Source organism: Mytilus galloprovincialis, chromosome 13 (assembly GCF_965363235.1).
Source record: "Mytilus galloprovincialis chromosome 13, xbMytGall1.hap1.1, whole genome shotgun sequence".
NCBI lineage: Eukaryota > Metazoa > Mollusca > Bivalvia > Mytilida > Mytilidae > Mytilus > Mytilus galloprovincialis.
The window spans coordinates 64977533-64998659 of record NC_134850.1 but is presented as its reverse complement, the minus strand read 5'-3'; the positions used below and the strand labels follow the sequence as shown (position 1 = coordinate 64998659).

At 31.8% G+C, this 21127-nt stretch overlaps 1 protein-coding gene across 5 annotated transcripts; it reads right to left on the bottom strand.

Annotated features, from left to right (window-relative positions):
• Positions 1–557: 557 nt before the first annotated feature.
• LOC143057791 (synaptotagmin-A-like) lies at positions 558–12914 on the bottom strand. Of its 5 annotated transcripts, none has more exons than XM_076231194.1 (5): positions 12706–12914; positions 9720–9877; positions 7642–8154; positions 1517–1634; positions 558–956 (listed from the first exon to the last, which is right to left on the bottom strand). In XM_076231194.1, exons 1-5 carry the CDS (start codon positions 12887–12889, stop codon positions 649–651), a joined length of 1281 nt encoding a protein of 426 aa, XP_076087309.1. In that variant the 5' UTR covers positions 12890–12914; the 3' UTR covers positions 558–648. The 5 variants fall into 5 exon arrangements, with proteins under 5 accessions (XP_076087309.1, XP_076087311.1, XP_076087310.1 ...); XM_076231196.1 differs by lacking the exon at positions 12706–12914 and adding an exon at positions 12602–12682; XM_076231195.1 differs by lacking the exon at positions 12706–12914 and adding an exon at positions 12498–12578.
• Between the last annotated feature and the right edge of the window lie 8213 nt (positions 12915–21127).

Here is a 21127-nt window from a genome sequence, read left to right as displayed (position 1 = left end):
TTAGTACATTAACATTCGGTGTAATTAAACAGATATATCATGTTATTGAGGGGTATTTGCAAAAAATACCAGTCTTGAGAATGAATTTCCCTCGCCTTACGGCTCGTGAAATTTAACATTCTCTCGACTGGTATTTTTCGCAAATACCCCTCCTTAACATGATATATCTGTTCAAAATCTATATCACTGGGAAAGCCTTTTCACCGGATACAATTCAAAATTCAAGTACAGTTAAAATGTCAACACTTAGTGAACAGCAAACTGATAGAGTTTTCTTTACAAATGTCGTATGTTCATCAAAGAATTAAATTGCATCTTTATGATACCTGATTACAATAACATTTCTGAGTTCAAGATGGATACAAAGAACATTCGGCGGAATTCAGCAATTATATCAGGCTTACAAGGGGTGTTTACAAAACGGCTCCTGAAATTTGTTAACCTCTTAACCTGTATTTTGGGCAAATCCTCCTTGTTAGCATGATATATTTGTATACAATTTCACCTCTTTACCTCTATGCCTATCAAAACTAGTTTGTTTTACAATATATAGTTCCTTAGCCAGCGCACTCTTCCCGGAAAATAGATTTCTTAAACACAAAATTCTTAGTAACATTATTGTTATTGGATCGAAGATGTGACCTTGACTTATCCTTGGATTTTGTGCCAAGCTGTAACTTGTTTCCTTGGCAACTGAATCATTTCCATCCAGTGTGCATGAGATTCAGCATCTAAATTCGGCCCAATATAAACTCGACCCAATAGTCTATGTTCTTCCTTAGTCTTTCCAGCGTGTAGCAATGACACTCGGAAATAAACGCTCCCAAGCTTCTGACTTGGGACATCGAATGCAAATGTTTCATCAAATTCAGGATTAAGATCTCCTTTTTTGATAATTGTTTTACTTTTCTTAAGATGTCTACCATCGAACATTAAAGCGACCCTGGCATATGCATCTGAAAGAAATACAATTAGTTAGTAACTGGATGCATAGCTTATTTTGCGATCAAATAGTACAAACATATGATTCAAGAAGTCACATAACGTCCTATTTTCCACTAACGATTCCATAAATAAAAGTTTAAGATTCAGGAATTGACTTTATCAAATTGAATACTAGTTTCGACCTCTAACTTTTCTAGAATCTTGTAAAAATGGGATAACTGCAATAAAAGAGATAATTGGTTACGAAAGGATTCAATTATCATTACTTTAATATTTTTCGACAAATAGTATTCAATATACATGGTAATAATGTTTGATATAGCTGCGCAAGCGTCAAATGAAATAAACATATCAAAAATTTTAAGAAGATAAAAATGTATAAACAGGCAAGTTGAACAGATAAAAATAAATAAAAAAAGTCTAAGTTACTTATTACTAATAAACAACATGTAACTAAATCATCCTACTCAGAAAAACTGAAAACTCGTTCTTCTTTCGTTCCTAAGACAACGGTTAGAGAGGGATATGGTATGTTTGCACAAATCTCTTGATAATACTAATATAAACGTACCAGTTGTATTATCTTGTTTATTCATTGGTCGAAGCCCACGGATTTTTACAATAGTCAGATACAACTTTTCTGCCGTTGGTAGATAATTAAGTCCTATAGAGACATCTCCTATATCTTCCTGTTAAAGATAATAATATTATTGGATTATATTGAAGCAGATTATAGGGGAGGGTTGATATCAAACAAAACATTTAACTCCGCAGCATTTATGTACCTGTCTCAATTAAGTCGGAACGGGGAACATCTAGCTTTTGTTAGTTTAATAAGGGCTTGTTTGGTTTTTTTTTTTAATTTTTTTTAGTTCATTTGTTTCGGAATTTAGTGTGGCGTGGTTTTCGTTGAAACTGTATACATACATTATTGTTTTGGGGCACGCAAGATTGTCTCGCTGTGTTGAAGACAAATTGTCCTTGGGCTGTTTTCCGCTCTTTCGTAAGGTTATTGTCTTTCACACATTCCCAGTTTAAATTTTCCATTATCCTATTTCTAGATTATAATACTTAATTTTCGTATATACATATAAAAGATCTTAAATCCGATATTATTTAAAACTGGGTACTATGTAAATTTATTGTTTTGTGTGAAGTCCCATTGGTTATTTTTATCAATATCGTTTTCTCCGTCGCTTTCTCGTGATAAGAATCGGAGTTTGTATTTTAATAGAATCGCAGAGACTTCTGATGGTATTAACATCGTTTTACATAACGTTATTTCTATGATCTTTTATGTAATCAAAAATATAAAACAAACAGATACGTGCAGAAGTTAAAAACAAATAGAAAGTAACTTGAAGTAGTCTTCCTTTAAAGCTTGTCGTTCGGTCGAGTCAATTAAGGCTCCGTGTTGAAGACCATGAAACTTTGACATATAATAGTTTTTTCTTTTACAAATTGTAACTTGGATGGAGATTTTCCTCAAAAGTATATTTATATGTAGCATTATATCATCAAGTTCTCGAGTGAATCGAACACGTCCTCACAAGAAAATATTACAACCATGGAAACACAAATACTTTAAGATACCACTAGTATTTAAAACCGACCATGATAGATAGATAGATACTTTATTCTCTAAAAACTAGATACAAGTTTACAGAGAAACATACAATATAAATAAAGACACAATAGTTAAGGTAAACAAATACAAATATGCTTATGAGATTACATTTACATGGAGGGACAAACTTTTTTATTAATACACTTAATAAATAAACACAGTTTCCTTAAGACAGATTGTTTTTTACTATTAAATAATGAGCAAAATGAAATTATATTTGGATTATTTGAAAACTTAATTTGTAGAAATAATTGTCTTTCGTTATTCAAATGCGAACAGCAAAACAAATAATGAAATTCGTCGCCTATCTCACCGGAACTACACAACGAACATGTTCTTTCATTTCGGGCAATGTTTTGCCATCTTCCCTTTTCTATAGGTAACGCATGGTTACCTGCTCTGAATTTACATAATGTAAACAAATGTTAATCTACAAGAGTATTCAAGTAGTTCTCAAACTCCAATGTTTTTTAAACAGTCTATAGTTAATGCATTTTGGTGAGTCTTGTACTGAAGAGTACCACGTCTGCTTGTATTGGTCGATTAGCCTCATTTTGATGCTCTGATTTAGCCACTTTGAGAAATGTCCATTTTGTTGTTGAAAAATATTTGAAAACCCGCTCATGTTAAGAATATTTTGAACATATTTGATCCATTTGATGCTTTGATTTTTCACACAATGTTGGTAATATGCAGTCTTGTAAATTAATGAAGACAGTTTGTTTTCGTCTGAACATAGTTTGCACCAGAACGAAATAGTTCGGCATTTTATGTTGATGTCAAGTGAGTATCTGCCTGTTTCACCATACACAATTATGCTTGGTGTCGATTTTTTCAAGTGCAATATATGTTTTAGAAATTTCAGGTGAACTTGTTCGATAACATCATTTTTCTCAGATCCCCAAACTTCACATCCATACAGAAGTATGGGTTTAACTATTTTGTCGAACAGATCAAGTTGGCATTTTATTGAAAGGTTAAATAAACGGCTTTTTTGTATGACGCCATACATGGCTTTCGTTGCTTTTTCTGCAATTTTTTTCTTTGCTTTTGTAAATGTTCCTGTCCTGGCGAGATTTATACCCAAATAATTGAACTCGTTTACTATGTCTAGTTTGTTTCCTTTGTACAAGAAATGTACGTTACTAGGAGGTCTTCCCTTTGAGAATATCATAACTTTTGTTTTTGCCACATTAACTTTTAATTTCCAAATATCACAGTATTCACTAAATATATCCAATTGATTTTGAAGATCATCTCTATTCTCTGACATAATGACTGTGTCATCAGCATAAAGTATTATGAATAATTTTAGGTACACATTTAGATCATTTTCCAAACATTCAGATATAGACGATAAGCCATTTATATTTTTGCTATTTAAATAATCTGTTAAATCATTTATATATAAAGAAAATAATAATGGTGATAGGTTTTCACCCTGTCTAACGCCAATATTGCAAGAAAAAATATTGAAGATTCATTGTTATATGTTATCCGTGATTTGATACCATTGTACATATTTACTATCACATTATACATCTTACCATTGATGTCATTCAAGTTCATTTTATACCAGAGTCCATTTCTCCAGACAGTATCGAATGCCTTTGCGAAGTCGACGAAGGCGCAGAACAGTTTTTTTCTCCGATTTTTCATCATTTCAAAAAGACAATGTAATATGAATAAATTATCAGTGGTGGAGTAATTTTTCCTAAATCCGCTCTGGTTATTATGAAGTATAGAAAAAGATTCAATAAAAGTGGATAATCTTTCATTTAAGACAGACGTGAATAATTTCCCAAAACAGCTCAAGATTGTTATTGGTCTAAAGTTATTCGGATCCTCCACATATCCTTTGTTTTTGTACATCGGATTTATATTTCCAAGGAGCCAGCTTTCCGGTATAATTCCAGTATTAAAAATTATATTAAACAATTTCACATATATATTTATCATTTTGTTAGCTGTTGATTTTATGTATTCATTAATAATAAGGTCATCGCCACTAGCTTTATTGTTTTTAAGCTTCTTTATACATTTCAATATCTCTTCTGCTGTAATTACATCATTAATAATTTCGTTCGACTCTTTTTGTACATTGGTATCATCATGCTCATTTTGTTGTGTGTTTCCATTTTCATCGTTGCTTGTTGTCTCGTTTAATTCCTTAAAGAAGTCATATAATATTTGTATAGGTATATTTGGTTGTTTTTGTTTTTGTTTATGTTCACCATTCAGTAATTTCCAATATTCCTTTGGGTTTTTTGTTTTCATATTTTTCATTTTATTTCTCATTTCGATCCTATATTTTTGAATACATTTGTTTAAGGTCTTTTTATATTCTTTTTCGCTTTGATTTTTAATTCTTTTATTTTCTTCGGATTTACATAGTCTGTATAACCTTTGGGTGCGCCTCGTGTTTTTCCTTTTTTGCCTGCACTCGTTGTCAAACCATGGTTTATTCGATTTCTCTTTTTGCGCATTGTAGGTTCTTTTATCAGGTTTTTTTGGATTGTAAGTTCCAAACGTATGTTTTGCGGCGTCGACAAATATATCACCAATATTCTTTACAGTATAATTAATATTATTCAGGTTAACATGGTCATCTGTCAGTACATCCAAAGCATTATCAATAGTTTCAATTTTTGCAAGATCCAAGTATTCATTAAATTCATCCGCTTTAGCTAAATTCCACTTCTTGACCTGTTCTTTTTTTGGTTGGATGTCCGTTCTAGGGTTACATGCATTACAGGTACATGTAGTAGTGTTGATGTTTATCGAAATGTCCAAAGGACAGTGGGCGTCAGAAAATAAATTACTAAAATGTAGCACATCAGAGTTTGAAATAATATTAAGGAGGTCTGGGGTTGCTAAAAAATAATCAACGGTAGCTGCATTTTTACTTGTTAGTTTACCGGTAATGTTATCACCTATTCTTCCGTTCACAATATATACACCAGTGTATCTACATAAATCTAGGAGTAAATCACCGTAATTATTTTTTGTTTTATCCATATTTTCCCTAGTAGTAGGACATGTGAGGTTATCAGGTATGTGCAGACTATTTTCTTCAAAAATGGATGATTCGATGAGAATATCATCAAAATCGTTGTCTTCACTTGATACATGATCTAAGTCTATCGATGTTCTGTTGTTAAAATCACCGGCTAAGCATACATATTTATATCGAGAAGAATATTCTAAAATATCATTTTCAATTTCCCGAAAAGAATCGGAAGAACTGTATCGTGTATTTTCAGGTGGAATGTAAACCGAACCAAGAATAAAATCGTCGTCTAATTTAGTGTATTGGGAAGAAACATTTATCCACATGACAAAATTGCTCTCATTTTCTATAAGTCGGACATATTTTGAAATCTCATCTTTATAACAAATTATTAGGCCGCCTGATCTTCTATTTGATAAGCTGAATCTGTTTTTCATTTTGAAAGTATAGCCAGGTAGGGATTGATGGTCGCAGTTGTCGGTTTTGGTTTCTTGGAAACATATAATATCGTATTTGGTTATAAGGTCAATAAATTCGGGAAATTTCATTCTTGTCTTAATTCCACATACATTTAAGCTTAATATTTTTAAATTTCTAATTTCAAGTTCACGGCAATTTAGCTTACACTGTTTATGATTCAAAGATTTTGTATTAACATTTGTACCTCCTGCGATTTCCTATGACGATGAGCCAGTTCTGAATCTCTTGTTTGGCCTAATTTCAGTATCATTATTTTCTTTTGGGGATGTCTGGTTTTCCTCTGTAATCGTTTTAGAATTATAAACTTTGTCTTCGATAATTAATTTGTCCCGTATCAGACTAACTCTTTTCCCATTTCTTTTCGCGTCTTTCATGACAGGATATAATTTTCTTCTCCGTTCTTCGATTTCGACAGGGAATTGTAAGTTCATCCCAAACTGCGGTTTTTCTTTTAACTTTGGCCCTGCTTCTAAAACTTTTCGTAGGTCAGCAAAATATACGAATTTCGCTACAATAAGCCTCGGTTTGCCCTTATTTTTGTCTGCCCTACCAAACCTATGGATATTTCCAAACTGTATATCTTTTTTAATTGAAAGTTCATTTGAAATGAAGTTCTGAATTACGATTTTGGTATCTTCCTCGGGTTTCTCCTCAATCCCACTAAAAACAAGGTTATTTTGCATTGACCTGCATTGCAGGTCTATAATTTTCTCCCGCTAATCGGACACATTTACTTTGTTAGCGGCGTTACATGCATCTTTCATTTCATTAATATCTCTCTTAGTTTCCGTTAGCTCTTTTTTAAATTCCCCTGCATCTTTCTCTAATGTATTGGTTCGTTTTTTTACATTATCAACTTCTTTTTCAATGCTTGTTACTTTACTTGTAAGCTCGCTAAGTTTTCTATCAATGCTTTCTATTTTATCCGTCCTTCCTTCAATAACACTTAATCGATGATCAATTTTAGTAAGTAGTTCAACAATATCTTCTTCCATATTCCGGCTGATTACCAGCATTGGACTCCATCATTTTATTTTGACGTTATAACACTATTGCGGGATTTTTGCAAAATTATAAGCAAATTGTCTTACGTTGCTAAGAAAACTTGATAGAACAATAGGAAAATGGCGGCGTTCGATGGCGACGTTGTCGGATTAAAAAATAATTTCAGTATATCTCGAAAGAACTAGGTATAAATGTCACAAAAAACAATCATATTGATAAATGCTTACTTTAAATTCCTTCTGCCTCTTTTCTGGATCTTCGCATAGCAGTTTTAATACTTATTTTCGTAATTTTCGGCAGAGCAATTTTTTCGCAGCTGCTTGGTTACCTCTCTATATATCGTCTATGCGAGTGCTGTATAGCCAGTAAAGACCGTTAAAAATTCCATCACCATTATTGAACAGATTAGTAAACATAATTTGAATGATATCATACAGTGGTCATCGTCAAATTCATTGATATAAAAAGCCGAATACATAAAAAGATGAAAAGCAGAAATCAGTCTAAAATATATTTCCGTAACTTTATGTTAGAAATAATTCTATGATATGAACAACAAACGAGTTTTACTTACATCTATAGGAGGTTGTAGACTTTCAGAACATTCTGCTTCTTCGTTTTCTGCCAGATTTAGTTTCTTTAGTGTAAACGTTGCCTCACCCAGAACAATATGGCGGGAATATTTATCTAGGTCACATAGTTGTATTTTTACAGTATATAATTTTAAGTCGTCTTTATCTATTGGAATCACAAAAAGTTCATTAAATGTGGGATTGTCATTATGTTTCTTCATTTTAGTTCGAATTTCAATATGTAAATTATTTATCACGTGATCCTTGCTGAGACTAAAGAATTGATATGGAACCCTGTAAAAGCGCACGCGCACATAAGGGGAAATCACTGCTGCTGTGTCACTCAAGATCATTTCGGTTACTTTTAAAATGTTAACTATAAGTTTACGTTCATTTTTATCGTATTTCATGGTAAAATCCAGGCTCCCCTTGAGTAACGTTACTCTATGGTCCATGGAGTCAACATTAGGAACACTCAAGCTTCTCTTCTGCATCAAACCGTCTTTCCATTGTGCCTATAAAAAAATCGATTGTTATAATTTTGTTCAATAGTTAAGGCAAATAAAGGACATACTTCGTTTGGGGACGTATCCTATCCTTTTAAAAAAAAGAAATTATTTGCATTATTTGGCTCAATTACGCCTTATATAAGCTGTATTTTAATTGGTAGATAGCCATGACAGCATCCTTGGCTGGCGAAGATGCCATGGCAGTGAATCTAGCATGTATTTGTTTTTTTAATGCATATCGTTCATATTTCACCAGCTCAGGAAGATATGCACAAGGACTGTCGTGTTATTTGCCAACAAGAATTACGTCTTTTTAACTAACAAGGAGACATGCATGTGCTCATGGTTCAATAAATTAGCATTATTATATTCATGATAAACAAAATGGAAAACATAAAGCCGGAAAACAAATACGATGTAAATACATTCGCGTAGAAAATATGAATGACAAATCTAATTTACATATACCATTCAAAATTTATTTATTAGCTTTCTTAAATTTAAATAATTTCTGTTATTTTGATAGTTTTCCTTTTCCATTTCAATTGTTGCGATTTCATTTGTAGATAATAATATTAACAAGTTTCAACAAGATAGCTTAAAACATACAGAATAATCATTGATTGGTCTAGGCATATTCTTTACAAAAAATGAATTAAAAAAGAATGGGTTTGAAAGGTAAACAGTCTTGTAGGGCATAACACGAAAATGATACACAAGCATTGCATAAAACAAAGTGCAATACACTGTACGCAATATAAAACTCATATCCGTCCGTGACGGTAAGTAGTTCATACTCCATTTGATGCTCACATCTAATGAATAACCAGTAAACAGTAAGAGGTTCGTCACATTCGACGAATTATGAATAATAAACGATAACCGGGAAAACAAGTACGAAAAAATTAAATAAATCATGTTAATATGTGACCTAGATACTCCATAACATGCATAACGTTCAACTTTATCATGACGCCATTCGAAGAGCATTCATAAAATTCAAAAACTTGTTCATGACGAACTGTCTTCAAAGCATACTGACTCTTTCAAGACAATTTCTAGTAAGGAATTCAATTGTAGTAAGATATAAAATGTCTGGGGAAAAACAGTTTATAATATTATAAAGGATTAGAGAATGTAAGGACAATACTCAATTTATTTGGCCAAACTCTGCGCATGTCTTTGGGATTTCTCTAGTAATATGAGTTATTATGTGTGTGTCTGTCCCAAGTCAGGGGCCTGTAATTCAGTGGTTGTCGTTTGTGTATGTGTTACATATTTGTTTTTCGTTCATTTTTTTATATAAATAAGGACGTTAGTTTTCTCATTGTTTTACATTGTCATTTCGGGGCCTTTTATAGCTGACTATGCAGTATTGGCTTTGCTCATTGTTGTTGTCTTTGCTCATTGTTGAAGGCCGTACGGTGACCTATAGTTGTTAATTTCTGTGTCATTTTGGTCTCTTGTGGACAGTTGTCTCATTGGCAATCATACCACATCTTCTTTTTTATAAGTAAGGACAGTCTGTATCAATGTAAAACAGACAATAACAAGTATTCTTAATTGTTTACCCTTTTCATTTCTATCATGCTAGGACCACTAGAGTCGGAAAATTCTGACGATTCTTTGACGGATCCAACACGCATGCGTGGCGATAACGGCATACACTCAGATGGAGGGCTTTGACTTCCAGTGGAAGTTGATCCATATCCTTGCGCTGGATCATGACCTTGAAAAAATATACAACAATATATTGAAAATAAATAAAATCAAGGTCTTAATGATTCATCTAAAGATTTTTAAGGACATTGAACTCGCATCGAAATATTATATAATTATTTGAAAACATCTTATAACTGATTTAACCATGCAGGTTACACTACGTTAGAGAGTTTAACATTACTTGTGTTGTAATGATATTAAAGTCAAACTAAAAGCTTCAACAGGCGAATTCATATGCAGATAAAACAAATCAGAATGTGATGGACTTTTGAGATCCGTGGATCTCATATAGTCAAATAAATATGAGGTAAAAGGTTTTATGATATTTGTTCGAACAGGAACAGGTATTATGGCAGGGTGTATAACGAAGTTTGTAAGCCGGAAATATACGTTTACAAAACTCTAGATAGTTTTGTGAGTAAATTGTATTCAATAATACATTTAACATAGGCAGTAAATGAACTGCAAGTGCAATCCAAAATCGAATGTATGCCGATAGAGGACGTGATATTAGGTGACGGCACTGGTGAGTCAGTGATATAAGGGGGCCTGAATAGTAACGACATACTTAAATAAATAAATTTGGTGTATTTATTGTCTTTTGATTGGTTAAAATTATTAGTTTTATTTTCAATGTTGTCAATTTTGATGGCGACACGCCCACTCTGACGTTGTGTATTCATACGCCAACATGTGTGTACGTTGTTATTGTTTATATAATTAATATAGAACGTTCTTTGAGCCTTATTTTTGATAGAAATTTATTTATAATGAATGGCAATAATTTATTTTGATTTTATTGAACCATAAAACTCATTTTTGACTCTTCACATTTGACATAATCCGCTTCGCGGATTATTCAATGTGAAGAGTCAAAAATAAGTTTTATGGTTCAATAAATTCAAAATAGATAATAGACATTCATTAAGAATTGTTATAACAAAAAAGCAAACTAGTAAAATATTTACTTTTCCATTTTTGTAAGTCTAATCTATAGTTCGTGACAAACCGTTTAGAACATGTGAGAACTGTACTGTCCCAAGCCAGATGCCTCTGATCTTTGTTAGTCTTGTAAGTTTATTAACTTTAGTTCATCTATATGTTTTATATGTCATTGAACTAGTCTAGTCCCCATTTTTGATACTCCGGGTGTGGGATTTTCTCGCTTTGTTGAAGACACGTTGGTGGCTTTAGGCTGTTTTCTGCTCTATGGTCGGGTTGCTGTCTCTTAAACAAATTCCCTATTAGCGTTCTCAATTTTAATTTAATAAAGTTAACATATCCATTGCGCTCCAAACAAGATATTGCTAAACCGCACACTAACTTTTCATTAAAAAAAAATAAACCAAAAATAGTTAGCTGTGCAGCATCATGAACACATTTGTTAACTTTTGTTAACTTTTAATGTTTTGTAAGATTTAAAAACTTTCGCCAAAACATCTATATAAACTAATTAATACCTTTGTTTAATAAGTGAAATCTGAATAAATCAATGCAAAATACTGCATCGAATATTCAGTTCAATTGTTGACATTGTTGTATGTATATTTTTTATATATACAAACTAACTATTTATTAAATCAATAAATATCACGGTTAACAGTAATGGTATTTATTAAACCTTAACTGTAAAAATTGATATTAATATTTTCATTTTTGTTCATTTTCATATTTTAAAGAAATTTGAAAACTATCCCCTTATTTGTAAGTTACTAACTTATTATAACAACAACAAAAATATTAAAGTGGTTAAATGTCCAAAGACAGAATACATACAAATACGATGAACAAAGACTTGCTATAAAGATCTCAGAACTGTTGACCTTGACTTCTTTCATGTACAAGTCAGATTGAACTACATGTATTTTGTATCAATGTCTGTGTAATACTAACTCTTTTTTAAGTAATGGTGTTTGGTAACTATTTCCGGCATGCATTTACGTTCAAAATTCCGACGACGGTTTATTTTTTATTGTAAATCTCTGAAATATTGACTTACCTTTGTTTTTGGTAAACCATTTCTTTAAACAACAAAACATATTTTACACTCATCTAAACCATGTCAATAATATCCAAAAAATATTTTATAAATAAGGGCCGGATATAGTTAGGTGATAATTGGCCAATTCGCCATATGCTGCATATTATTTTTGTATAATAATACCACGTGGGTCATGTCAATGAGAAATCAACACGTTTCAAATATGGATTTATAATCTAGGTCTCACTCTGGACGTAATCTTTTATAGATACATATATAAATCGAAAATTGTTATATTTTAAATAAATATGATTAAAAAATGAGACAATAGCACAGATTATGATATGACAAAACATTGTATCAAATGTTAAAAAAAAAACTAGCACGACAAAACATTGCACACCTAAGGCAGATGAGTTTATGTTATATATAATGTACCTTTTACTGGTGCATGGGTCTGGAATGGACAGTAGAGGTACAGCTAACAGAATGGAGACAAGACACACATGATACAGACGAGTAGAAGCTAGATATAAACGTACCTTTTACTGGTGCATGGATCTGGAATGGACAGAAGTGGTACAGCCAACAGAATGGAGACAAGACACACATGATACATACGAGTAGAAGCTAGATATACACGTACCTTTTACTGGTGCATGGGTCTGGAATGAACAGTAGTGGTACAGCCAACAGAATGGAGACAAGACACACATGATACAGACGAGTAGAAGCTAGATATACACGTACCTTTCACTGGTGCATGGGTCTGGAATGGACAGTAGTGGTACAGCCAACAAAATGGAGACAAGACACACATGATACAGACGAGTAGAAGCTAGATATACACATACCTTTTACAGGTGCATGGGTCTGGAATGGACAGTAGTGATATAGCCAACAGAATGGAGACAAGACACACATGATACAGACGAGAACAAACAACAGAAATAGCCCAGCGCTGGCGATGATTAAAAGTTTATCCCATGGATCTAATGTAATAACAGCTGCTGATGCTTCTGTTGTGATAGAGAACATGATAGTTCCATCAATACGTGATATCAAACCTGAAAAAAATGAGATAAAATTAGTTATACGAGATATCAAACCTAAAAAAAAAGATTATACAATTAGTTATACGTGTTATCAAACATGAAATAAAGAGATACAATTACAAACCCGAGATATCAAACCTGAACTAAAGATTATACAATTAGTAATACGTGATAGCAAACCTAAAATAAAGATTATACAATTAGTTATACTTGATAGCAAACCTGAAATAAAGATTATACAATTAGTTATACGTGTTATCAAACATGAAATAAAGATTATACAATTACAAATACGAGATATCAAACCTAAAATAAAGATTATACAATTAGTTATACGTGATAGCAAACCTGAAAAAGAGATACAATTACGTGTACGTGATATCAAACCTGAAAAAGAGATACAATTACAAATACGAGATATCAAACCTAAAATAAAGATTATACAATTAGTTATACGTGATAGCAAACCTGAAATAAAGATAATACAATTAGTTAAACGTGACATCAAACCTGAAATAAAGATTATACAATTACGTATACGTGATATCAAACCTGAAATAAAGATAATACAATTAGTTATACGTGATATCAAACCTGAAATAAAGATTATACAATTAGTTAAACGTGACATCAAACCTGAAATAAAGATTATACAATTAGTTATACGTGATATCAAACCTGAAATAAAGATTATACATAAGCTATACGTGATAGCAAACCTGAAAAAAATATTATACAATTATGATACTTGATATCAAACCGGCAAAAAAGAGATACAATTACGTATACGTGATATCAAACCTGAAAAAGAGATACAATTACAAATACGTGATATCAAACCTTAAATAAAGATTATACATTTAGTTATACGTGATAGCGAACCTGTAAAAAAGAGATACAATTACAAAAGTCGTGATATCAAAACTGAAATAAAGATTATACAATTAATTATACGTGATTCCAAACTTTAAAAAATACAATTAGGTTTACACGATATACTACACAATAAGTAATACGTGATATCAAACCTCCTAAAAAATATTCTATTACGTATAGACGTACATAAAAAGTAAACATAAATAAATAATAATACGTGATATCAAACCTGAATGAGGGAAAGGTTATTACTATGAAGCCCAGATCATAAAAACACAATTTGTACTTGATATCAAACCTGGATTAGTAACATACACTTCATACTTGGAATCTAGATGGAATCATAACCATATTATTCATGCTTGAAATAAAGCTTGGGTCAAAAAATCATTTCATACTTGATATCTTGCATGGGTTAGAATAAATACTATTTATACTTGATATCAAGCATGCATTGGAAACATATAATATATATTTGAGATCAAGCTTGGACCAGAAAAACACTATTTATACTAGATATCAAGCCAGTATTAGAACATACAATTCATGCTTGACATGAAACATGGGTCGATATCAAGCCTATTTGATATACGAAATATTCAGGTAATAAGCGTACTTTACCATTGACAAACGTATTACTTTTCAGAAAAAATGATATCGGGAGTCGTTTTCTTGACCTGATAAATCACTACTATGTAGAAGACGTTACCAAGTATGCTGTAAATTTGGAGTATTTTTCTGGTATCTCCATCAGATACGCTCGAGACCTGATGTTCTGTGTTATTTCTAAGGTGCGGTCGTAGTTTATTTTGTAAACAGACGGAAGCTAATTTTGAACATGTGAGTAAGCTCAAACTATGGGTTATAAATGTCAGAAGAAAGTAGTGTTAGTCGTACTCTAACTTGGTGACACTGAAATCCTTTTCCAAACACAAACACAGATATATCTATAAAGCTGTGATATTCGTTTCAGATGACTGATTTCAATAAATATGTATATTTCCTTGCATTAGAAATTAATATTATGTACACAGATGTTACCATTTAAAGCTATTTAAAGCGGTTAGAGCGACCTACATTTTATAATTTTGTTTGTTCAAACACTGAAACTTTGCACTCTTTGTAATATAGTTCAATTCTAAACAAATAACAATTTCACCAATCGGAACCAACCATCGTTTCAGTAAACTAGTCTTGCATCAATGTATGTTATATAAGTTGATTCAAAAGTAGTTTACAAAATCTCAAACAGCAATTAAGAAGATACAAAAAAGTAAAAACAAAAAGTGAGCATAATCTCCAAAGTGATGAATGCAGGTGCAAAAACTTGAAATAGACAGTTATCGAAACTATAGCTTTTGGAATAGTATATCAAAACTGGTTTCATTCAGTTTGGTTTGCTGTGTTCATATTCATATTATTATATTTTTTATCCCCAGACTTGATATTTTTTTACTTTTACATGCTTAAGAAACGTGTGTTCTATAAAAACATATAAGTCATCAATTCTGCAGACGAAATGCCATTAATTAAATAAACCAGATACATTTTTTATATATATGCAAATGTTTATATAAAGTTTAATTCAAATAGTGAAGAACATGTATAAAAACAGGAAAATATACAAGTTAACGCAATCAGTTTATAAATGTTCGGGGCATGAGCATTCTTGTAATCGTAGACGCTAAAAATTTATAGAGTGGAAATTTCTATAGGACTTGGTCGGGATCTATACGGCTTCAAGTAAACTGTTAGTCTAAGTCTTCGAGGGTATCACCAGCTTAGTAGTTAGAATTTCTGTTTGGGCATGATTCATTGATTTAAAACATTCCTTTCTTTAATTCGTTGATTGATTCAGATTTTTAGGAATATAAGGTTTCGACTCCATGAGGAAACATCCACCTCATGTGAATTGACTATTCTTGTTAGATCCATTTGGTTGGTCCTATTTTAGCTTTTAAATTATTTGATGAAATTGAGAATGGAAATGGGGCATGTGTCAAAAAAACACCAACCCGACCAAAGAGCAGAAATTATTGAGTATTCTTGTACATCCTTCCTTTTACCATTTTTTGGTTTGAGAATTTCTGATGTAGATAAACCAGCGCACTGGACTCTTCAAATTTATTGACTTTTTTTTCATTCATCATATAAAAAACAGCCCAAACTTACATATAGACATAAACACACAACAAAGCAAGTTATAAAATCGAAATCACGACAACCAACAAGGATATGCAAATATTAGATAGCTTTCATAGGCAAGTTTTTGGTTGACTTGTATGCATTTTAAATTTCGGCATGCATTGTTATCATGTGAACTTTTGTCTTTTTTATCATACTTATAATGTTCAGGTAAGGAAGTGCTTACCTATAAACATTCAAAATTCGAATACAGTGTGCATGCAAGGTAAATTGTCAGTTGTGGAAAACAACATAAAAAATGAATAACAAATATGCGGTATTTAGAAGATTATATTAGCTATGCAACTATTGAATGAATTTGTATCAGATGTGAAATTTTATCAAATGTTTCCGCCTGGCTATAAATTGCGCGGTTTATTCATTCACGGTTTAGATATAAATTGACACTGACCTTCCTTCTCAGCCATTTTGTTCACATTATAACGACTAATCAATCTAGTATCTAAGATTGTCCTTATCACTACGGAAAAGTTGAACGCTTGTTGTCCCACATAATTCCTTTATAGAATGGCACGATCGCATGATGTTTACTAAATACATTCTTCTCCAAACAATATTAGTGACAACATTAGATCATGATGGTTGTAGTTTCATCATAATAGTAGAGTTATTATGATCATCATGAAATGTTTTTACTTTACAGAATTGAAAGATCAATTTCAAATTTTATTCTAAACTAACCCCACTCGTTTAAAAAATAAAAATTCGGTCGTACTGTTTAATGACAAATACCGGGAACCAGTACTGAAACATCTGACATTTAGCTTCAGGAGTTAACTACGGTAGTATATTAATTTTAATCATGAGATAGATTACAATTGATAATAGTACCCTCCAATGTTATGTTATTAAATACAATGACCTGTCGGATATTGAGCCTGCCGCGAGTTACATTTATCATATGATTATTGTAAACAGATGTAAAAATAAAGGACAGAACAAACAAAAAATAAAAATATATAATTGGGAACAATCGTATAGAAAACTTAATAGTAAAAAGGCTTAAGCGATACCAGCTTGTAGTATTTTTTGTTTGTTTTAGGGATCTCAAATTAAAATACCCAAAAAACCCTATTTCAATGTCGTTTGAAACAAACCGAAATCATTCAATTTGCATTTTTTGCACAATCTACTTCGTCTTGTAATACTAAACTATAATTCCGAAAACTTCATAGGAAGATGAAAAGCTGCATGTATATATACATAAACAAACATATTTATTCTAAAATTTATCTGACGTTGATTTACTTATACTCGCATAAGATCACATAAGAATTGATTACTTTTGTTTATGAATGCTTGCTTCAATTTAATATTTCTATCAGTTTGTATAGAAGAAGACTTCATTGGTGACCAAAATGTGTTATTGATTATATTTAAATCATGATCGAATAAAATAATTTAAACTAAATTTTCAATGGTTGCAATTCAAATCAAATCAAAATAAACAATTTTTATGAAAAATATGCTCTTTTTTTTTAAAGGAATTTTATTGTTAGAATTTATATTGCCAAAGATATGACCTTCATCAAACATATTGCCAAAGATATGACCATCATCAAACAAAGTGATTTTGTCTATTTTCTACCCTCTTTTTGAAATAGGTGTTTTTATATTCAATTTAGCTTTATAAAATGTGGTATGTAGGTTTTTAATTAAGAACAGGCAACCGACATACATATACCTCTACCTGGAGTAAAAATACAGATATATGAAAACATTCCTACTACTGAGTACATGGTCTTGTAATCCCTTGAAATTGTCAAATTTTATAGAGCTGTAATGATGAGATACATACGATGCACAGGCACTCGTCTCAGGAAAAAAATCCTATATATACCTTTGTTATATAAAGCTATTTAGGGAAAACAAATTCTGAGACGAGTGCCTGTGATACGATGAAACTAATCGACTCATATATACCACTTCGCGGACAGCGTAGAGTATAAGAAAAATTGGATAACAGCTTTTTATTCATTTGAAATTAAGAATACATCTTGAAATGCCTCTATCAAACAATATGTGCATTGAAGAGTGAGTATTCATTCAATATATAAATACAAAGATGAGGAATCATTGCCAATGAGTCAACTATCCACCATTCATTTTTCATACATATATTAGGCCGTTAGTTTTCTCGTTTGCATTGTTCTACATTGTCATTACGAGACCTTTTATAGCTTACTATATGGTATGGGCTTTGCTCATTGTTGAAACCAGTACAGTGACCTAGAGTTGTTAATTGCTGTGTTATTTTGGTCTCTTGTAGAGAGTTGTCTCATTGGCAATCATACCACATCTTCTTTTTATATAGATGTAAACAACAAAGGGCTAGTGTACATCTATCAATCATGAGCTATTACTCATACCGTATAGTCAGCTATAAACAACTTCAGTACAATACTAGTAGATTGTTTGGACTGTCTAATCAATATGCCCAGTGGTATACAATTATTAATTTGTTTTATGTATATTTTATTGGGCAATTTAACCTTGACAGATGTATGCCCTTACCTTAGGATGCTGATGATTTTTTTTTCAAAAGTTTTTAATTATTATTAGCAGCTGGTTACCGGAGAGCAATTATTTTATTACAAAATTGCTTGTCTCCGTCGGGACTAGAACCCGGGTCCACTCTATAATTATAAGGCGGCGCAACAACCGACTAAACCAAGGAGGTACTTCCATAGCATAACCGCTTACGGCTGACTAGATATTTACCACATTTCTAAGTGAAGCAATCCCGTCACAGCTTTTGTCGTTCAGGACAATGTAATTTTATTTTCTCCACTTTTGGGGGAATACTTATCAATGCTATGGAAAACGCATAATATTGCAAATCCATCACGATGACACTTTCGTCATAATCAGTACATTTTTAAAATTAAATATGATTTCCTACTCCGTTTTTTCTTATTGAGTTCCTGTTGATTTTTAGCTTTTAGTTTACTTTGTGATATTATTGTGTCTTTTTTCATGTTGTCTGTTTTAACCGTGACAAGGCTGATCGTTTAGTTGCTTAACGTCCAGTGGCAATTATTTCATACGCCTTTACGTATCAAGAATAATGTTCGGCTAATAATTTGTAGTGTCCCCTAGGGATATTTTGCCTCTTTTTATCCAATGTCAATTTAGAAATTATTTGATAATTAGGGACTGATCGAAATATTTCTATCAGTGAAAAAATAACCTCAAAAATGTGGTAGCGGGTTATCAGAAAGTGTGCACCACATATTTATGTTATGTCGAATATACAGAGAGAAAAAAAAAGGTTTTATGAACGTCATAGCTTTAGCCTGAAGTCAAACACAATTTCCGTATTTATTGATATAATATTAGTAATTGTTCAAAACAATGGTAATTACCTAGTTTAAATTTTTTTCACAAAACCTGAATTATATTTGATATTTATTTTAGGTATTAGGATTGGGTATAACAACGCAATAAGTAGCTTGATATTGTCCTTTATGGTTATTTGTACAACACGGCGTCTAGATATACATAGTTCATGCATTGATGGTGCAGACTTTGATATGTAAAAAAAATATGCAGAGTACTTGAAATCTTTTTCCCTGGTGGTCCTTAAGGGAAACCTTTGCGTTATAACGCAAATATTTAAAATATAACGCAAACCTTTCTACAGCTCAAACTTTTACGGTTAAAAAAACGCAAACCTTTGATAATTAAAAACCAATTCTTCAGAGAACAATTGAAGGTCTTTCCACCTCGATAATAAGAATGAAATTTAAAAAACGATGTTAGAAAATGTCACTCCTTGTTGATGTTATTTGGTTCTTCAAATTGATATAAAAAATAAGACTAATAGGTATATGCAGAAGACTTGAAATTATTTTTAGCAAAGGTCAAAATCTAGAATGTCAAATTGACCTTTGACCTTGACCTCAATTTCAAGGTCATAGGTCAGGGATCTCAAATCAAAAGACCCCAGGTCAATCATTTGTGTGGTTGTGAAGAAATACTGATTTCAAATACATAAGGGGAGAAAACTCCTATAAGGGTTAACCAAAACACTTCGACTGAAATAGATTGAAGTTGCGCCTTTTTGTAAACAGCAATTTGGCAAACAAATCATATCATTTACTGTAACAGTTTCTTTTGAATAACGATAACAAGCAAAATTCAAAATTTATAACATGACCTTGACCTTTGACCTTGATCTCAATTTCAAGGTCATAGGTCAGTGAACACAAAACGGAAGACCGGAGGCCAATCACTTGTATGGTTGTGGAGAAAAACTGATTTGAAATACATAAGGGGAGAAAACTCCTATAAGGGTTAACCAAAACACTTTGACTGAAATAGGTTGAAGTTGCGCCTTATTGTAAACAGTTATTTAGCAAACACATCATATCATTTACTGTCACAGTTTCTGTGGTATAACGATAACAAGCAAAATTCAAAAATTTAGAACATGACCTTGACCTTTGACCTTGACCTCATTTTCCTTCAAATGGACCAAGGATTTCATATCAAAAGACTGTAGGCCTCTACGACTTATAACGTATGAATTGATCCAACAAATCGCCTATCTTAAATTTTCAAAGGGAAATAACTCCCTTAAGATGTCTTCCGATCACTAAAGTCAAAATAATTCAAATCATTCTTAAGAGTAGACGACCAATTTGGTGAAAACAGTTTGCTAAAATCTTTTACGGTTTTAGAGATATAGCGATAACAAGAAAAAGGGGACGCAGGGAGATAACTCCTATAAGAATAAGTGTTCGGTCACACAGGGTGAGTTTCGAAACCCCCATTACTGTACAACATCATTGGCCAAAAAATTCATTCTATATGTTGTAAGACAAAAAAGCATCTCAGACGGCAGAAGAAAAAAAAAAAAAAAAAAAAAAAAAAAAAATAATCAGAAGAAAAACAAAAGGTCTTTCCACGAAAAGTGGAAAGACCTAATTAACGACAACTTTGCGTTTGCGAAATAACGCGAATCGTTGCGATGTAACGCACACATCCTGATTTCAATTTTTATTAAGTTTAGTATAAATGTCTATCTTTCATTAAATTTCGGTTGTGATTTAGTTAAGAAAATAACAATAGATACAAGGCGAAATCTTTATAAATACAAATATGCATATAGGAATAAGCGAATATACTTGAAGTGCAA